This window comes from Lytechinus variegatus, chromosome 7 (genome assembly GCF_018143015.1).
Source record: "Lytechinus variegatus isolate NC3 chromosome 7, Lvar_3.0, whole genome shotgun sequence".
Taxonomy (NCBI): domain Eukaryota; kingdom Metazoa; phylum Echinodermata; class Echinoidea; order Temnopleuroida; family Toxopneustidae; genus Lytechinus; species Lytechinus variegatus.
Window position 1 is genome coordinate 34,340,971 of NC_054746.1, and position 16,472 is coordinate 34,357,442.

Consider the following 16,472-nt stretch of genomic DNA (forward strand, 5'->3'; position numbering starts at 1 on the left):
TAAGTCGACATAAAAACACGTTAAAGTTCAAATAAACAGTCGATAAACAGAGTAACTCACCGGCCATTTCTGGGGACGGACGGGGAATTCTCGCACACCGGCAGCTGATGACGTCATTAGACCTTCACCCACAATGCAACTTTGTCTCTGTGCAGAGAAAAAAAAGAGATTGCCGACCAAGAAATGGCAGGACCTTCTGTAAAACTCAGCCTAGAATCTCTACAGGAGCACAAAGTGCAAGAAATTTCTCTCGATGGATTGGAAACTTACACAAAGTAAGATACTGTAGTTAAAATGATAATGATTGTTGTCTTCATTCATGTTCATCACACTTACAAATTTTATCTTCGGTCCCACGTATTGTTTTTTGTGCGATTTTTTTTTGTGTACATGTATGAGTCAAAATCTTGAATTTTGGGCATATTTTTGTGTATCCCTCTATTGGTGGAAAGTAATATGGCAAGAACATTTTCATTTTTCAATCTCTGTTTTTAATTAAGAAAAAATAATTCAAAGAATCAAATTTGCATAAGAGCCAAGTTATATGATTAATAGCTGTATTGGAAACTGACAATCTGACAATGTAACTAAGAAAATCAAGCATTTGTCCCGTAATAGGCCATAAAATCCAAACATTGTAAACCTTAACCTTATTATGCTACACATATAGAGATGCAACTCAGAGCAAGGTTATATCAATATGATGGACACCACGTGTACGCACCACCTACATAGCAGCATTAGCATGATTAGGAAATGTCGTTTTGAAGAAAAATTCAGAGATTAAAAATGTTTATTATTGAATAAAATGTAAATATTGATTGTAAATAATTATTATATTAAAAAGAAGCGGGTTCAAGGTTCAGGCTATTGTATTGCAATGTTTACAATTATGGATACAATGTACATGACATCGGTCTGGTAAGGAAACTCTATTTTTTCTTATTTTTTGGGGGGAAACTATGATACCTTTACACGCATTAGGAGTATAAGGGTATGCAATTTAATAAAATTTTGGTCTATATATGGACCACTAGTTCTAATGTTAAATATGAAGGGAATTCCCTTCTGGACTAGTACATGTACATGTATCTTCTCTACACTCCAATAGGATGCCCTGTCAAGACTCCGTGAGTAAATGACAATATCAAAATCATTAAAAAATATGCTCACGGAGTCCTGAAGACTAGGGGTGACCATAATTTGCGCACATTTTAGAAATTATCATGAAGTTGATTTTCAATCAGACATTTCTTATAGTTCACACGGAATTAAGCAAAATCATAAATACCAACGGAAGGCAAGATCCTAAAGTCAAATTCGCTTGATGGAATTGTAAAATAGGTCACGGGTTTCGTTGGTGGTATCACGATCTCAAAATTCTATGACGATCGACTAGTGTGCGCTCGGCTGAAAAAGTGCCATATGTGTAAAGATTTAGAAAAGAAATCAAGCAGACAAAGGTAAGATAATTGTATCAGATGGAAGTTAAAATACCATAAAATTTGGATGGTATCACATTTTACTTACTTTGGAAACCTCTGCTTGCAAGCCGACAATTTCTTTAAGCTTGTCGATAAGTTCAGATTTTCTTGGAGCGGACGCAAATGGTAACAAAATTTGCTGATGTTTTGCCAATATTTTCACAAATTAAGACCCTACATGTACCTTCAAGAAAATTAAAATACTGCGTAATTTTGTGTCACTTTTTCTGTCAATGATATCAGTTTTTCAAGATTTTGATTAGATATTAAGATATTCAACCGTGCGCAAAATTAGGTAATATGCAAATTAAGGTCACACCACCATAACTGATGATTTCTGCAGCCCTCCTCAAAATAAAATTTAACTGAATTGGTACTGTAGTTTAAATAATTATTATTTCATTTACCAACAGAATAGAACACCTTTCCTCTCTATTATCAGGAATTTTAAGAGTTTGTTTGTGACTTTCTATGTCATTTTTTTTTATTTGTGCAATAAGATCTAGATTCTGATGTTTAGACCAGTGTGTTTGGTAAAAAGTCTTGTTAAAGAGCTAGTGATTAAATTATTATATAATACTCAAGTTAATTCTCATTTATGTGTTTAGACCCCTGTCTATGTCAGAAAACTTGGCAAAATTGGCCCACAAGATAGATTTTGCTACCCAGTCTGATGCTGAAACACCACAGAAAGATACTCAGGACACAGAAGATAAAGAGGCTACAACTTCATTCCAGCAGCCTCAATGGCCATGGGAGTCAGTGAGGAACAAAGTCAGGTGAGTTTCCTGGAGATAGTAAGGGCTTGCAATCAACTGCTAGGTCGTTGGCAATCAGGGCTACTGTTGCATTTGCATAGATATCATTTAACCTTATCAGCCAACTATAGATTTTTTACATTTAAATTGACACAAAAATCTCTGTGTTCAGTGCACTAATATGATTCATGCTTAATCAGGAGAAATAGCATTAATTCTATTTCGGCATTCACCAATTTCTTATTGGAACTGGGTGGTCACTGTGTAAACTCCAGAATTCAGTTATCATGCAACATAGGGTTAAGAAACAAAACACAACTTCAGCCATGTGATTACCTACTGCCAAGAACTGTTTATTTCATTGGATATATTCTTGAAGAAGCTCTATGAACATTATGATATTAATCACCTTATCCAGATTTTCTGAGGATGTATGTTTTTTGTCATTTTTATTTTCATTTTTTTTTATGTCAGGGCTGCTTTGACAGAGATGAGTGTACTGTCAGATGTTCTTCACATAGCCAGATCAGCCAACAAGGAACAACCCTACATGGTACTGGATCCAGTATCAGTAGAAGGAAGCACACCCAAGCAGCATGCTCTGCAGATTGTTGAAAAAAAGAAGGTATCAGGTCTAATGGCACTTATCGTTTCTTTGCTTTGTAAGGCCAAATAAGGATTTCATATTAGTATGGGCAAGGAAAATATTTGAAATTTTTTCGAAATACTCTCCTCTTAAAGTTTGTCACTGATTGGTTGAAAAGGATTATTACTTAAGGATACAAAAAAAGGTATTTCCCCAAAGTGGGAAAACAATTCCAATATTTTAGCACATAGGAGTGGGGCACATGGATATGGGCTTTTCCCTTGATCTGTTGAATAGTAGTACTGGTCATGTGATGCTGATGATGAATATTACTAGAAAATTTCAGATTAATTTGTTTAAAACCTGTGTAACATATGAATCAGGTGTACCCTACAAATACAAACGTGAGAAATAAAAAAAATCATTTTAAAAATGGAGTAATCTTAGTATCCATTGCTAGGGTGAACAAAATATTGCATATCAAATTTTAACTTTCAATTGTGATTGTGCTTTAATAAGTTTTATATTTTCATTACAGAGTTTGGATGCAGCTGCCAGCATCTTGACCAATGGAGCTACCCGCATGCTGCAGTCCAGACGATTTGGAGGCAGCGCAGAGAAGAAGAATGCGAAGGATGATTTCTTTGGAGAACTCCATCGACTCAGAATGCATTGGAGGCTGAAGAAAATTGGCAACAACATTCTAGGAGATCTTAGCTTCAAGACTGGTCAGTATCAGTGATAATTTCTTTGTTGCTTAAGTTAGCTTTTGATGGAGTTGGTATGACTTTACCAATGAATTGAACATGTTTTTTGTGCACGTTAGATTCTCAATCATTTAACCCTATCTAGGCCGGGGGTATTTTGGGAGTTCATATGGCCGGGGGGCCTCCCAGGCCCCCCCTTAAGATTTTGGCCGTCGACCGCTCCGAAAATTGGCACGCGGGATGCCTTGGACATAATCTAGAAGATCGTATAGTAATTTATTTCATGCGAATGGCTATTAAGTGATTATGCTAATTTATGCGTAATTAGTGTGCAAAATCATACTTTTTCCTCTAACTCCCTAAATAAAGCTCCAAATGTACTAATTTTTGGTATAGAAACTCTTTGTGGTGTTCTTAGCAAGTGTACATGAAAAAAATGCGATATCAAATCATTTTCTTATGTATTGTTTTTTGCAATTTCTTATGTATTTCTTTGTTTTTTGACCTTTTGTTTTTCATTTTTTTTCAATGAAATTTGTTGGGGACTCCTCTGTGATCACAAAAAGCATAAAATAAATAAATTTAGACCAGCAAAACTAAAAATAATTATGCATTTATGAATTTTGGTTGAAAACACAATTTGCATTGACTTTGTACACGAAATCACGTTTTTGAGCAATTTTCGGTCTGACATGCACTTACATAATGTTGCGTAATTTCGGAACCACGTACCCGAGTGATGCAAAATTGGTCTCAAAAGTTGCGCAAGACTTGAGGGTAAAAAGACAGTGAGCGGCGTGGTCAAAAGATATCGCGCGATTCGTTGAGGGGGGCCTCCGAGGCCCCCCCCCGCCCTAGATAGGGTTAAATATGCATCAACTAAAGTGGTGATGGAGTCTTTGTAGATTGATACTCTTGTAAGAAAAGTCAGGACCACTTTATCAAAAATGCAAGGGAAAATTATTGGTATCTCGCACAAATCATATGCCAGTTGAAGTAGATGACGTTGAAGTAGATGACATTAATACTGACATTTGTATCATGTTCGTAAACCAACTTTCAGTGTTTTGAGCTTCACTCTCATCGTCAACATCAAACTTGGAAATTACCCAACTTTCATTCTGTATTTCCTTTGTAGCTGGTTCTCGTTTTTGGCACACGGGCACGTTTGAAGTGGCTAAGTCTACTGACCAGGAGATAGAGGAGGCTGAACAGAAAGGTATCCCACCTTGTGCTATTAGGGTTACCATACCATCTGATCTACAGGGTACTAGCTACATTCAGGTGCTAATACAAGAAGGTAAAGTTGATTATAAATGCAATAATAGTAGTAATAATAAAGAATATTTGATAATTAATGATAGAAATAATATGCAACATTCATATGGTGCTTAATACAATTTTTGTAAGCACTGCATATTATCAACCCAGCTTTGGCACAGCTACCCTGATCGGAATTCAAGGAATTTCTTCCTATTGGGTACCCATTAACTACACCTGGATGGAGAGTGGCAAGCGTAGATTAACGCCTTGCCAACAGACATGAGTGCTGTGGTGGGATTCAAACCCCGGACCTTTCGATTCAAAGTTCGATGACTTATCCACTGACACACAACATCTCTACTATTTAGAAGCACTAATAAGTGGATACAATTGATGAGTACATAACCAAGAATTCTTTTAAGGAATAATAAAGAAAATGCAATAGGTACATTACTGAGGAACGGTAAGTTTGAAGGGAAGTTTTGAAGGCAAGATTACTGGAAGCCACTCTTATTGAATGAAGGTATTCAACATGTAATCTCATTGATGAATTTAACACATATTCCCTGAACATTAGCTGACCAATTGATGCATTCTAAATCACACTTAAATCTTTGTGAAACACCCACAGGTCAAGCTGATATTGCCAGTGCCTTGGTGCAGAATCCCAGCAGAAGCCATGTATCTTCTGATGCGCACTGGCAGGAGAGATTAGAAGCTGCTCAGAATGTTCTCTTCTGTAAGGAACTCTTTGCACAGGTATGAACAAAGCCTTGTTTGTTTCTTTGGTTATTGTTGATGTTGTTGTTTTTATTGTGTTAATATTTATCAGTTGTTAAATGATTATCGCCAGGAAATGTAAGAGGGCATAGTCTCTGGTTTTCTTTTCTCGAACTCTGTTGGATCAGTGTTGGCCAGTGAAGGGAGCTTTATTCATATAATTAAGTTAGAAAATTAGTTATCATTGAAAATAATAATTTTATTGTCAATATCATTAAAAGTTAAAAAAGACAAAAACCCTTTAAGTAAATGGACAACAAAGATAACCTTATTTTGCCATTGCTGTTTTGTTTTCTTGCTATTTGCATGAATGCATCAATGGTATTTTGATAATGTTAATGTTTGATAATGATGATGAAAATAATTGATTATATTCTGTCAATTTATATGTATATATTCAGAAGAAAATTCCTCTAACTTTGATAATTAGATTAGCATATTTTTGCTGTCATTTGAACTCAATGAAATATATTTTGTTTACCCAGCCACTCCTCCCCACCACATACACAATCATATTTTTATGAGTGAAATTATATGTAGTTATGTAAAGCAGCATTGTAAAGTTCTTTAATTTGAGTATTTTGCATTGACAGTAATAAAAATCTAATTTCAACTCATGCTTTTCTGTTTTCATGCACATCTGCAGATTGCTAGAGAAGCAGTGCAACTAAAAGCACCGGTCCCTCACCTAGTAGTTGGGAATCAGATAATCTCTCACATCTTTCATGGTGTTCAACTCTGCATCACACTTTGTCATGACACCAATATGGACAAAAAGGTAAGGTTCAATAATACTTGGGCAGTTAAGTTTGACTTTCCTAGCAAGATATTAAAGTGAGCATAGCGTTTAATGGAATAGTGTTGAACTTTAATAGATGGTTTTGTGACACAAATCAATGCACAGAGGAGTGGAGGGGTTATGTCTCATGAAGCTGGTTTGCATTACTATGTTTGATAATAGCTATCAAGGCAAAAAAGAAAAAAAAACACAACCTCCATATACCACTTTCAAGTTCATAAACATTCAGGCAATTCTATGAAGTATTTACTGTTCCTCTGACACCTTATATGTGGGACCCATAAGATGATTTGTGTCTGATAGTTTTTCTAGTCCATATATGAAAGGCTGTAATGCACTTAAATTTTATTGGCTTGGGCAGTTCATGAAGTCGGGTAAGAATTTTTTAAAAATGAGGTCACATGTACAAAAAAAGTGATTGTTTTATGGAATGTTGAAGGAAAAAACAGTCTTGATCTTGGAATATATGTGATTTCAATGGATCATATTTATATATTTGTAAGGTATGTGATATTTGTTCATGTTGATGCAAATTTACTGCCTAATGCTATTAAACCATGACATTCATAATGATATTTTAGGAAAAGGTGACAAGTTGGAGTACGTAAACACATACTTAAATCAATTAATTATTTGACTACAGAGAGAAGAACAATGTAATCTTGCATATGAACTTTGATAATTTTTTTGTAAGTATAATGATCAGCTCTCCCTCACTCAATTATATATTTTTTTTCAGAGAGTTTTACCATCTAAAGTGAGTAAATGTTAATCATTTCAGGCTGCTTACTGCATGGACATTCCCCTACAGCCTGTTAATATTAATATGTTGGTACTTTGTATAGGTGTTAAGTTATGGATTGTAAAATATTATTGGGAATACCATGCAGAAACAGATTTTTTTACAGACCCCAAAAATGTGAAAACAGAATCATAAACATGGGTTGGGTAATTTTAGTCTCAAAAAGTTTTCTCATAAAATTCTAAGGAAATCTGTTGAATTGAGCCCTGCCATTGGTTGCTTGCGTTCGCTCATGTTTACATAATTTAAATCACAGTCATTGTTACCCTAATATGTAAAGTTGTAATAGATATGATATTGTAAATATGTGCACGATTGTTTTATTTCTTTGTGGAGGATGAATTGAGAAATCATTTTTTTTTTCACAACTTAAAGTGATTGGTTAACATTGGTTTGACTTTTAAAAAATCTGAGCTAGAAGGTCACACTTGTCACCTGTGTCTGTGATATGTTACAAAAACGAAGCCCATAAAAAAATTGTGTTCGAAAATAATTATTTAGTGCTTCAAAAATTGAAATATAAAGTGAGCGGAAACACCATCTTAATTTCATCCCATACACTTATGTGTACTCTATAAGACGCCTATGTACAAAATCAGGGTTTGCCTTTTAGTTTTAGCTTTTCATTCTCAATAATGGTTGTTTTCAGGGTTTATTAGTTCTAATACATGCACTTGTACACATGTTTCATCTTGGTTCGAGAATTTTTTAAATCGGCTGCTCACAAAGTTAACAATGTCTTTAATTTGTTGATGTTTTTAAGTTTATGTAGGCAACTTAGTATACATTTTCTGAATAAGGAATTGCTTACTATTATTTCTTCCATTTAGGTTTATAAATTAAATTTGAATTTTTATGTAACCCTGTATCACATGAATATTTTGTTGGTTGTGGAAAATATAGATATTTAGTTTGCATGTTGTACTCCATCCCAAAGTGATCCATCATTTTATTGTCTGTGAGTTTTAATTATACAGTACTTCCTATTTGTTTATTTGTAGCAATTGTATAAAGTTTACTTTTGTATATGCATCGCGTTGAGAATACTGGATATTCTGGAATACCACTCTTTTTTTATAGTGATCTTCTTAACCCTAACCAGATTGGGATCTTTTTTTATGTTATATGACCTGGGGAGGGGGGAGGTTTGAATTTGAGATCTTAGCCGCTGATTGCGAGAATGCAGTGAAAATTGGCATGACATTAGTGTAGGATGTTATCTGTGGGGCTGTATGGTTAATTTTTAATAAGATTAAAAAGCTTGTATCAAAATTATATAATGTACAGAAATGAAGCCATGGATATTATGATTTATTGGATCCAGTAAACTCGAAAATATTTATCAGTTATACTGTTAAATCTGCGTAACTTCACCTTCTCTATTTTGTATTAAGTATTTTAGTATTAATTCTTACAAACTTTATAATCTTTATGATGGCCCTATGCCATGTATGTAAATTACTAAACATTCTACCTATTTCTCTCTTGATGCATGCATGCATAGACTGAGGCTGCAGTGAAACCAAACCATAGCCATGCCCTTGAGCATTCCCTCCATCAGTTGCTTCGAGAACTTCATCGTGGCAACCTGAATGGAGCTACCCCTAGGCCTATCACAGCTGTTCACACTGCAGCAGCAAAACGTAGGAGAACTATGTCTCTTCAGGCTGCAGGGCACAAGGAAATTGCTCAAATTCAACAGACGTAAGCACTCAGAACAAGCCTTTGTATTTATTATTGCTTTGGGGTCATGAATGAAAAAAATCACTAGTCAGTTGAATTCAATTTAAAGTAGCATTATCTTATTTTGAAGCCGTTTAAAAATTTGTTTATTGTGCAACCTTGACAAATATATCACTTTATCATTCAAAAGATTGATCATGTACTTAGTATATAGAATGTAATAGCAACAGAAAACTTTAAATATTATTCAGTTATCAATTAGTCCTTTATTAACTGTTTTAACAAACAGAAAAAACTATATTGTTTTCTGTAGTTACATAATCAGTTTGGTTGATTTGAATTGATGTACATGTACAGTAAGATCTGTATAAGGATTTGCCTAAAGTTAAACTTTTGTGGTCCCAAGAGGTTTTGAAAATGACATTATGTAATTACATTTCCTGTGAATTGAATCAGTCTCATTCTCTAGAATATTTATAGTTTACCTCAATTTTTTTTTAAATTAAGTTTATTGGTAAACTTTTCAGCAGATGTAACTTTAGCAAGTTTGAGTTTGTTGTTTAATTTGTTTCTTCAGGGAATGTTTACTGGAGAAGATTATGAAGCAGGCAAAGCACATTGTCCTCAGGCACAGGTGAGTTTAGAAAATTCTTTAATCGCAGTTGATTTTTTTTTTCAATGAAAAAGTGTAGTTTTTATCATTTCAAGAAGATCATTTGCTCTATTATTCCTGATAAATCAGTGGATATGGAATTCTTTTGAATATTTATGTACAAATAAAATCTACATTTGTGATTTTTTAAACTTAAAGACTATATCTTTGTTTAAACAGGGTTGGTAATTTACTAGATGACATGTCGGGAGAGTATGAAGATCCCAGTATCCAGGCACATTGGGGAGCTATGACTCAACCATTGCAATCAACAGTCAAAGTTCATATGACCTCCAGTGGATACATCTATGAACAACTACTCAGGTAAATTATGTTGTTGCTAATTTGCAGAGTTTCGACTTCAATTTCAACATTAGTTATCTTTAATTTAGTTGCCTGTGTGTAGGAAATAAAATACTGCTTGAAATAGCATAATTTGTGTTGCAAGGAAGGAATTATTTGTGCCTTTGTGGCAAAGAGAATTAGAACTAATTCAAATTTTTACACCAATGTTACCTACAGTTTAAAAACAATTTTTTTGCCATTCAAATTTAATTCATACAAATAAACTAACCCTACTGACATAGATTGATGATATATTCATGAATATCTATGATATGTGGTTGTTTGCAGGTCTTCCCTCCACTTATGTGTAGAGACGGAAAGTATTCAGGCGGTAATGAAAGATGGGCGGGTTGTTAAACTTACACACCATCTACAAGAACTACGAGATCTCATCACATGTATGGTAAGGGACATTGAATCTTTCTATAAAGACCACCAAAGGGAAACAAGGAAGGTGGTATGTTTCAATGGGAAATTTATTCATTGGAAACTAAACTTATCTTATAGAGAGATGGTTCTTCCATACAGATGGGTGGTAGAGCAGGTTTGACAGTACCTACAAACCACGTCTTTTGACAAGGTGCTAAATGTGCTCCAGTTTTATCCTCCCTCTTCTCATTGGCCAATTTCACGGGGAGGGCAGTTTTAGAAAAAAGTTAATAGCAAGGTACACATTGCAAAAGTATGTGTGTAAATGACTGGAATTTTAAGTATCACTGAGATGAGATAACCAAAATTTGTGCCTATGTCTTCATTATTGTGGCCATGCTTCCAAAATAGCTGATGCAATTTAAAATATTGGATTTGATTGCCATATTCAAGTTTCTAAGTCTTATGAGAAATCTCCTGTTAACAAATTAAGCAGTACCATTTCAAAAATCTCTTAACATTCTTTATTATTGACTAATATTTTTTCAGGTCTCACAACATCAAGTGTTAATCCTGGCCCAGCTATGTAAACACATGAGCATGCACATGCTTCAAAATAACATTCAAGTTGGGACAGGACCAGCTGCCAAGCTAGGAAGTACCTCAGCACTCATGTTCACAACACCTAATGGTCAGAAGTAAGTACAATTGCAAACGTATGATTTGTGTATTTGTGAATTGTTGTAAAATGTCAATTATTATCTAATTTCAGGTTTTATGCTGTGATTGCTTGTAGATGAGAACGAAGACATCATCTATGACACATATGAAAAAATGCATTATTTTGATGATTTAACCATATTCTTGGCTTATTGAGTATGGAGTAATATTTTTTAATATAAGGTAGGTGTATTCATACCTGTCTGATCAGAAGAAACACTGTATGATAATTTTTTTCAGTCCTTGAAATACCATCGAGTTCTCATCTGATGCGTGTTCAATTTATATTGTAAATTCCCTACTATCTCAATGATTTCCTCAAGAATTTCTCATAATTTTGAATATATAAATATTTTACTTAATTACACTTGCAAAATTTCTGATTTGGGAGTTGTAAATACTCCTAGTGTGATGTCTCTGTTTCAGTTTTTCTTAAGAAATGTGTGCCTTAATGTGCAGTGTCTTTGAAAGGTATTATTGGAAGTTGCTCTGTGTCATCCTACAGGACTGTAGCAGTGCGCTCTGATCCCCTGGAAGGCATCACCGTGATGGTTCAGGGGTGCAAGGCATCGCCCCTTTTACCCCAACCCGAGATCCTTAGTGATGTTGTGACTGATGAAAAGTGGGAGAATCTACCAAAGGGCTTCCGAGAGGTGGACATGGCTCGGATGCCAGGACGAAACTTCATCCATAAGATGGAGATGCTTCTCGCAACCCTTGCCAAATGAGACTACACAGTGACAGAATTGGACTGTATGATGTAATATGTAATGAGGGTAACTCCCTATACACTTGAATGAACATGTTTCATGCATTGTATCATAGGTGCTAGCTCTCGCAGCAGTGCATGAGCCCCAGTTTGCCCCCAGCCTCTCCATCCAGCCAGCACTTCTAAGAACAGCTTTTAAGTTTAGTCAGTAGAGAACTCTAGTCATGTCTGACATGGAAAGCTGTCTAGCCTGGCCAATTCCTGTGTATTGAATCAAGGGTGATCAGGTACTTGGACTGCTCTGTGCATGAGCAAAGAAGAAATGTAATATATACCTTTCTTAATACCTTGTTCCCACTGTCATTCACCGGTTATGATTGGCATTTCGTAGCTGAAGAGGAAAATTTTTTGACCATTAGAATATTTCTCAACAATCACGACTGTCACAATCAATACAATTAATCCATGATTTAGACCACGGTTTCAAACATGCGAATCATGAAAGTGGAAACTAGGTAAAATAGCATATTGGAAAGAACATTTCTTTCAGTTTGAATAAAAGTGTTTCTTTAAAAGGTTTCACTGTCTTAAGGATTTAAAGGTTGTGTGGACACAAGGGAAAAGACCCCCTCTTGCCATGCTAACAAAATTAAATCAGTCAGATTATATGGGGGTGTGATTAAGGTTAGGAACTATTATTCCTCTTTTCATGGTAGTCTTTTGTGATTCAAATATTTTTCACAAAACTCATCGAAATTAAATTGGGCATTCCCTAAAGAATTACTGGTATTCAGTGGCACGTTAGATATGTAATGATTTCAATCTCTTCACGTTTGGTAGGTCACAATCCAATTATTTAGAGATATTGATCAGTGCATGATGTTTGATGGCATAGAAATGTGCATTTCCAAAGAGTAATCAAGGATTTTCTTATCACAAGCATGGGTTCTTATGTTTCTTACACTTAAAAACTTTAGAGAATTATTTTATATTTAATCGCAAAGCTATACTTCGATGATCTGCCATAAACTTTTGGCTTCAATAGTACATGTATTTTCTACAAATGATTTTGTTTTCTTTAGACAGAATTGTAAACAAAATTCATTCACAATTAACTCACAAGTTTCAGAATTGTTAAAAAATATCGATTTCATATTTATTATGTACATGTAGAAGTAATGGAAAAGAGATATTAAATTGCTTTATATAAAAGTAATCCTCTTGTATTTACAATCATTTAATGCCAAGAGTTTATCACTTACATCATTCACTGATGCACACAAGTCTCGCCACAAATTATTTTCCACTATCACATTCACAGATGACACCTTATTCATTAAACAAAATTCTTTTTTTTTCATGCTCAATTTTTTTTTGCATATTACCCATGTTTCATATTACACTGTTGAAAAGCTTGTCTAAAGCTAAGGTTCTGGTTTTGAACTCTAAATAATATCACAGTATCATCTCACACTCTGACCTTACAAAAGTGAAGGGATAATAAGTCTTTTTCTTTTTATCTGTCGATTCTTTGTAAAAACTGAATTTTACCTGTCAAGATATACCGCGCCGTCTCTGAATCATGATTTTATATTTCTTAATAAGTGCCCTTACAAATTTAGCTAATGCAGAAAGTTATTTGAAAAAATTATTTCATCATACTATTTTAAAACCATTCCATTATCAAGATCGGTTTATTCTACGAAAAAAAGAGAAGTGTTTGGAGTGATACTTTTTTTTTCAATTTGACACTTTTTGTTGAAAGCAGACCAAATAAAACATATTTGTGAAGGATTGGGGAAAGTCTATCCATGAGTAACATTTGTTTTTAGTTTAAATATTGCAATTTCACATGCAGAGAAGCCATTTTAATGAAATACAATATCTTAAAGAAAAAATGAGTTTACTTGTGCATTCATTTAATCATCATTTCATACCCACTTTTATCTGAAAAATATTTTCAGTCATTGTAGGCCATTAAACAAGGGAGTCTATGAACTTTATATAACATGCTATATGGAGCAGCTGTTTGTATATGAAATCACAATTTCAGGTTTAGAAATTCATAACTCGCTTTGATGGATTTTTGCCAAACATTTACCAATATGTATCTCTTCTTTATTCCTGCTTTTATGTAGACACCTTTGTTATCAGGGTAAAATTCCCCTGTAAGAGAACTCCTGAGGACAACCTGAGAGCCATTAGTTGAATAGCTAAAAAGGTTTTACCACATCTCTACTTTTCTGAATGGAGAATGAAAACCCTGGATATAAATCGATTTGGTTGTACACATGGATGTATTTTTTTATTTATTATTGCTAAAGAAACAGCCTGTGTCCTTTAATAGCTGAAGATACTTGTATGTCATTGGATTTGACATACAACCCTACATCTTTTATTTAAGCAACATTCCTGATTTGGAATCATTGTGACCAAATTTTGAAAGAACTTAATATCTATCCTCTCCAGAGATCATTTCATTTGCTATAGCACTAAAACAATCTGTTTTTAGTGTTATTTTTTAATTATTTGTTTCTCCCTCATACTCAAGTAAAAGAAAGACAAGTGAAATGCCTCTGGCCGTCTCACCTGCATCACGCGGTTCAATATAGCAGCAGTGCTGACTTTGAAAACTACTGGGCAATTCCATGGAAAATGTTCACTTTAGAGAAAAAATGAAGTTTCAGATTTCACTCAAGCAGTCAAATTTTCTTAAAAAGTAATCTATAAAGTCTCAATTTCCAATAGAAAAATCGCAATATTGATAAAATTTTGTAGTTTTTTCCATCATCAAAAAAATAGAATAGTATATTGCAAAATGTAAAAAATGTGGCTATTTTTAAACAATTCATCTTTCCTGTCTCTACTAAAAGCAAACAAGGTCCCAGAGGTCTCTTTTAACTTTTGAATAGTTGATTAATGTTTAAATCAACAGAAAATAATCGTTAAATTTTATGCCATTCATCAATTTTACAGAAATCTGTCTTCAGATTTGTGTGATTTCTTTACCATTATCAGTGTCATGTCCGTTACGTTTTTCACTTAAAGTTATCACAGCTTACAGGAAATTTGTCTAAAGGTACTGCAGATTCAGATTCTATGTTAGAATTAAACCCCCTACCATGTGTAGCAATCATTTTCCCTTACCACTTCTCATTTTCATAAAAATGGCGTAACGGACATGACAATTCGCGTAACGGACATGACGCCTTATATATGGCAAATGGCAACATTTACAAAAACAAAATATTAGGCTCAGTGTCACAGACTGAGGTTAGTCTCAATTGTTTGAGGATAGCTGAATGTAATATTTCCTAGAATCTGCATATCATTCAAGCTATTTTTAGAAACTGGCAAATGATGAAAGTTCAGCTCTTGTTCTGGTAGATTTTTCTGAGAATTAACGGTATGCCACATAATATTAGGATTAGATGCAGCTAGATCTGGCAACATACTCAGATCACAATCTGCATCATTCGTGTTTGAACAAACATTTGATTATCTTAGGTTCTTGCACTGACAGTTTGGAGCATGATAAAACTCCAACTTGTGAATTCATGATCATTGATGATATTACTTCAAAGTATCTGACTTTCACCAACCTCTACATTTACTTCTTCAGTGATGGCATGGGATCACATTTAAAAGCAAGTTTGTATTTGGATATCTGTGTTACATGATGTAGCTCTATGAATCCATGAATCTACAGTGGCACTTCTTTGCAGTATCACAAAGCAAAGGGGCCGTGGAAAGAATGTGGCGCGATCAATAAATTATGTCATCATAGTATTTTGGTCAGCCATAATCACGATTTGAATGATGTATCTTCAATTGTACACAAGCAGCGCGGACAATACAACGAAATTAGATACAGCCACATTTGTCAGCAAGCAAGATTGTAAGATTTAGAACATCCAAGACTTGATGAAAGGATGATTATACTCAGGATGATAGTTTATATTTTGGATGAAAAAAAAAATCTCAGAAGCTATTTACAAACATTCAGATTACCTTTCAACTCATACATAATCGATAATGAAAGACCGGTTTCCAGGTACTGCTATTGAATTTTAATACCATTTTTTGTAATCTTAATACTGACATTAATACTAGTTCATATTCTTTATCATAAATACATTCCATAATATGTTCATCTTGGATTTATACAGGTCTGGTAAATTTTGTTTTCTTCTCACAAAAACTGAGAGTTGGTCTTCTCAGTGTGTCGTAGCGGTACGATAAACATTGTATTTTATATGGAATTATCATGTAGGCTATAGCTATTAAATTAATGATACCTGCCAATTATATCTACATATTTTTCTTTAGAGTGTTAGTAAAGGTACTTTGCTGTTACATAATTACATTCATTATTCATATTTCTTTCATTTTCAAACTAAGAAGTACTGATTAAGTTCACTTCGTAAGGGTGTCATGTCCGTTACGCTAGTATATTATCAAATATTAGGGCATGAATAAAAAATAATCTTTTCTATCAACTTTTTCTCCTTTAATTAGGTGTGGTGGATGGTAGTAACTGGAAAATATTCATTAACTGTTGTTAACCGGTGTAAAATAAATTTTTCTAAATATTTTTTTGTTTTATAAATATTGTACAAAAAGACCCCCTCTCAAATTGCAAAATAATAGGAGATATTACAGATTACCAGTTATGATATGTGTCTCTAACCTCTAGCCTTAACATGTAAACAATTAGACTTGTACCATATCTTGTAATAAAATAATTATATTCGCTTACAAAAAGTGGACGAAACTGTCATGTCCGTTACGCTTCCTGTGTCATGTCCGTTACGC

The 16,472-nt window shown here is 34.0% G+C and overlaps 2 protein-coding genes across 3 annotated transcripts in view; one reads left to right on the forward strand and one right to left on the reverse strand.

Annotated features, from left to right (window-relative positions):
• LOC121419094 (transcriptional adapter 2-beta-like) overlaps nt 1–155 on the reverse strand; it is a 60,674-nt gene extending 60,519 nt beyond the window's left edge. Inside the window, exon 1 of the mRNA XM_041613402.1 lies at nt 61–155. Coding sequence (XP_041469336.1) covers nt 61–67 — 7 coding nt within the window. The 5' untranslated portion in view covers nt 68–155. The remainder of the gene's footprint in view (nt 1–60) is intronic.
• On the forward strand, nt 102–14,129 carry LOC121419093 (mediator of RNA polymerase II transcription subunit 17-like). Of its 2 annotated transcripts, XM_041613400.1 has the most exons (14): nt 102–275; nt 2,093–2,263; nt 2,717–2,867; nt 3,367–3,556; nt 4,674–4,835; nt 5,430–5,557; nt 6,225–6,356; nt 7,117–7,134; nt 8,684–8,883; nt 9,440–9,496; nt 9,695–9,838; nt 10,148–10,262; nt 10,778–10,926; nt 11,454–14,129. In XM_041613400.1, the coding sequence occupies exons 1-14, from the start codon at nt 184–186 to the stop codon at nt 11,674–11,676; spliced, it is 1,932 nt and encodes a 643-aa protein (XP_041469334.1). In that variant the 5' UTR covers nt 102–183; the 3' UTR covers nt 11,677–14,129. The 2 variants fall into 2 exon arrangements, with proteins under 2 accessions (XP_041469334.1, XP_041469335.1); XM_041613401.1 differs by lacking the exon at nt 7,117–7,134 and having other exon boundaries at nt 104–275.
• The last annotated feature ends 2,343 nt before the right edge of the window (nt 14,130–16,472 follow it).

Bases quoted from the DNA above. Each gene is read 5' to 3' on its own strand.
- LOC121419093 (XM_041613400.1), top strand. From the start codon at position 184: ATGGCAGGACCTTCTGTAAAACTCAGCCTAGAATCTCTACAGGAGCAC. The intron at 2,264-2,716 runs GTGAGTTTCCTG...TTTTTATGTCAG, and splicing joins TCAGTGAGGAACAAAGTCAG to GGCTGCTTTGACAGAGATGA. The intron at 8,884-9,439 runs GTAAGCACTCAG...TTGTTTCTTCAG, and splicing joins ATTGCTCAAATTCAACAGAC to GGAATGTTTACTGGAGAAGA.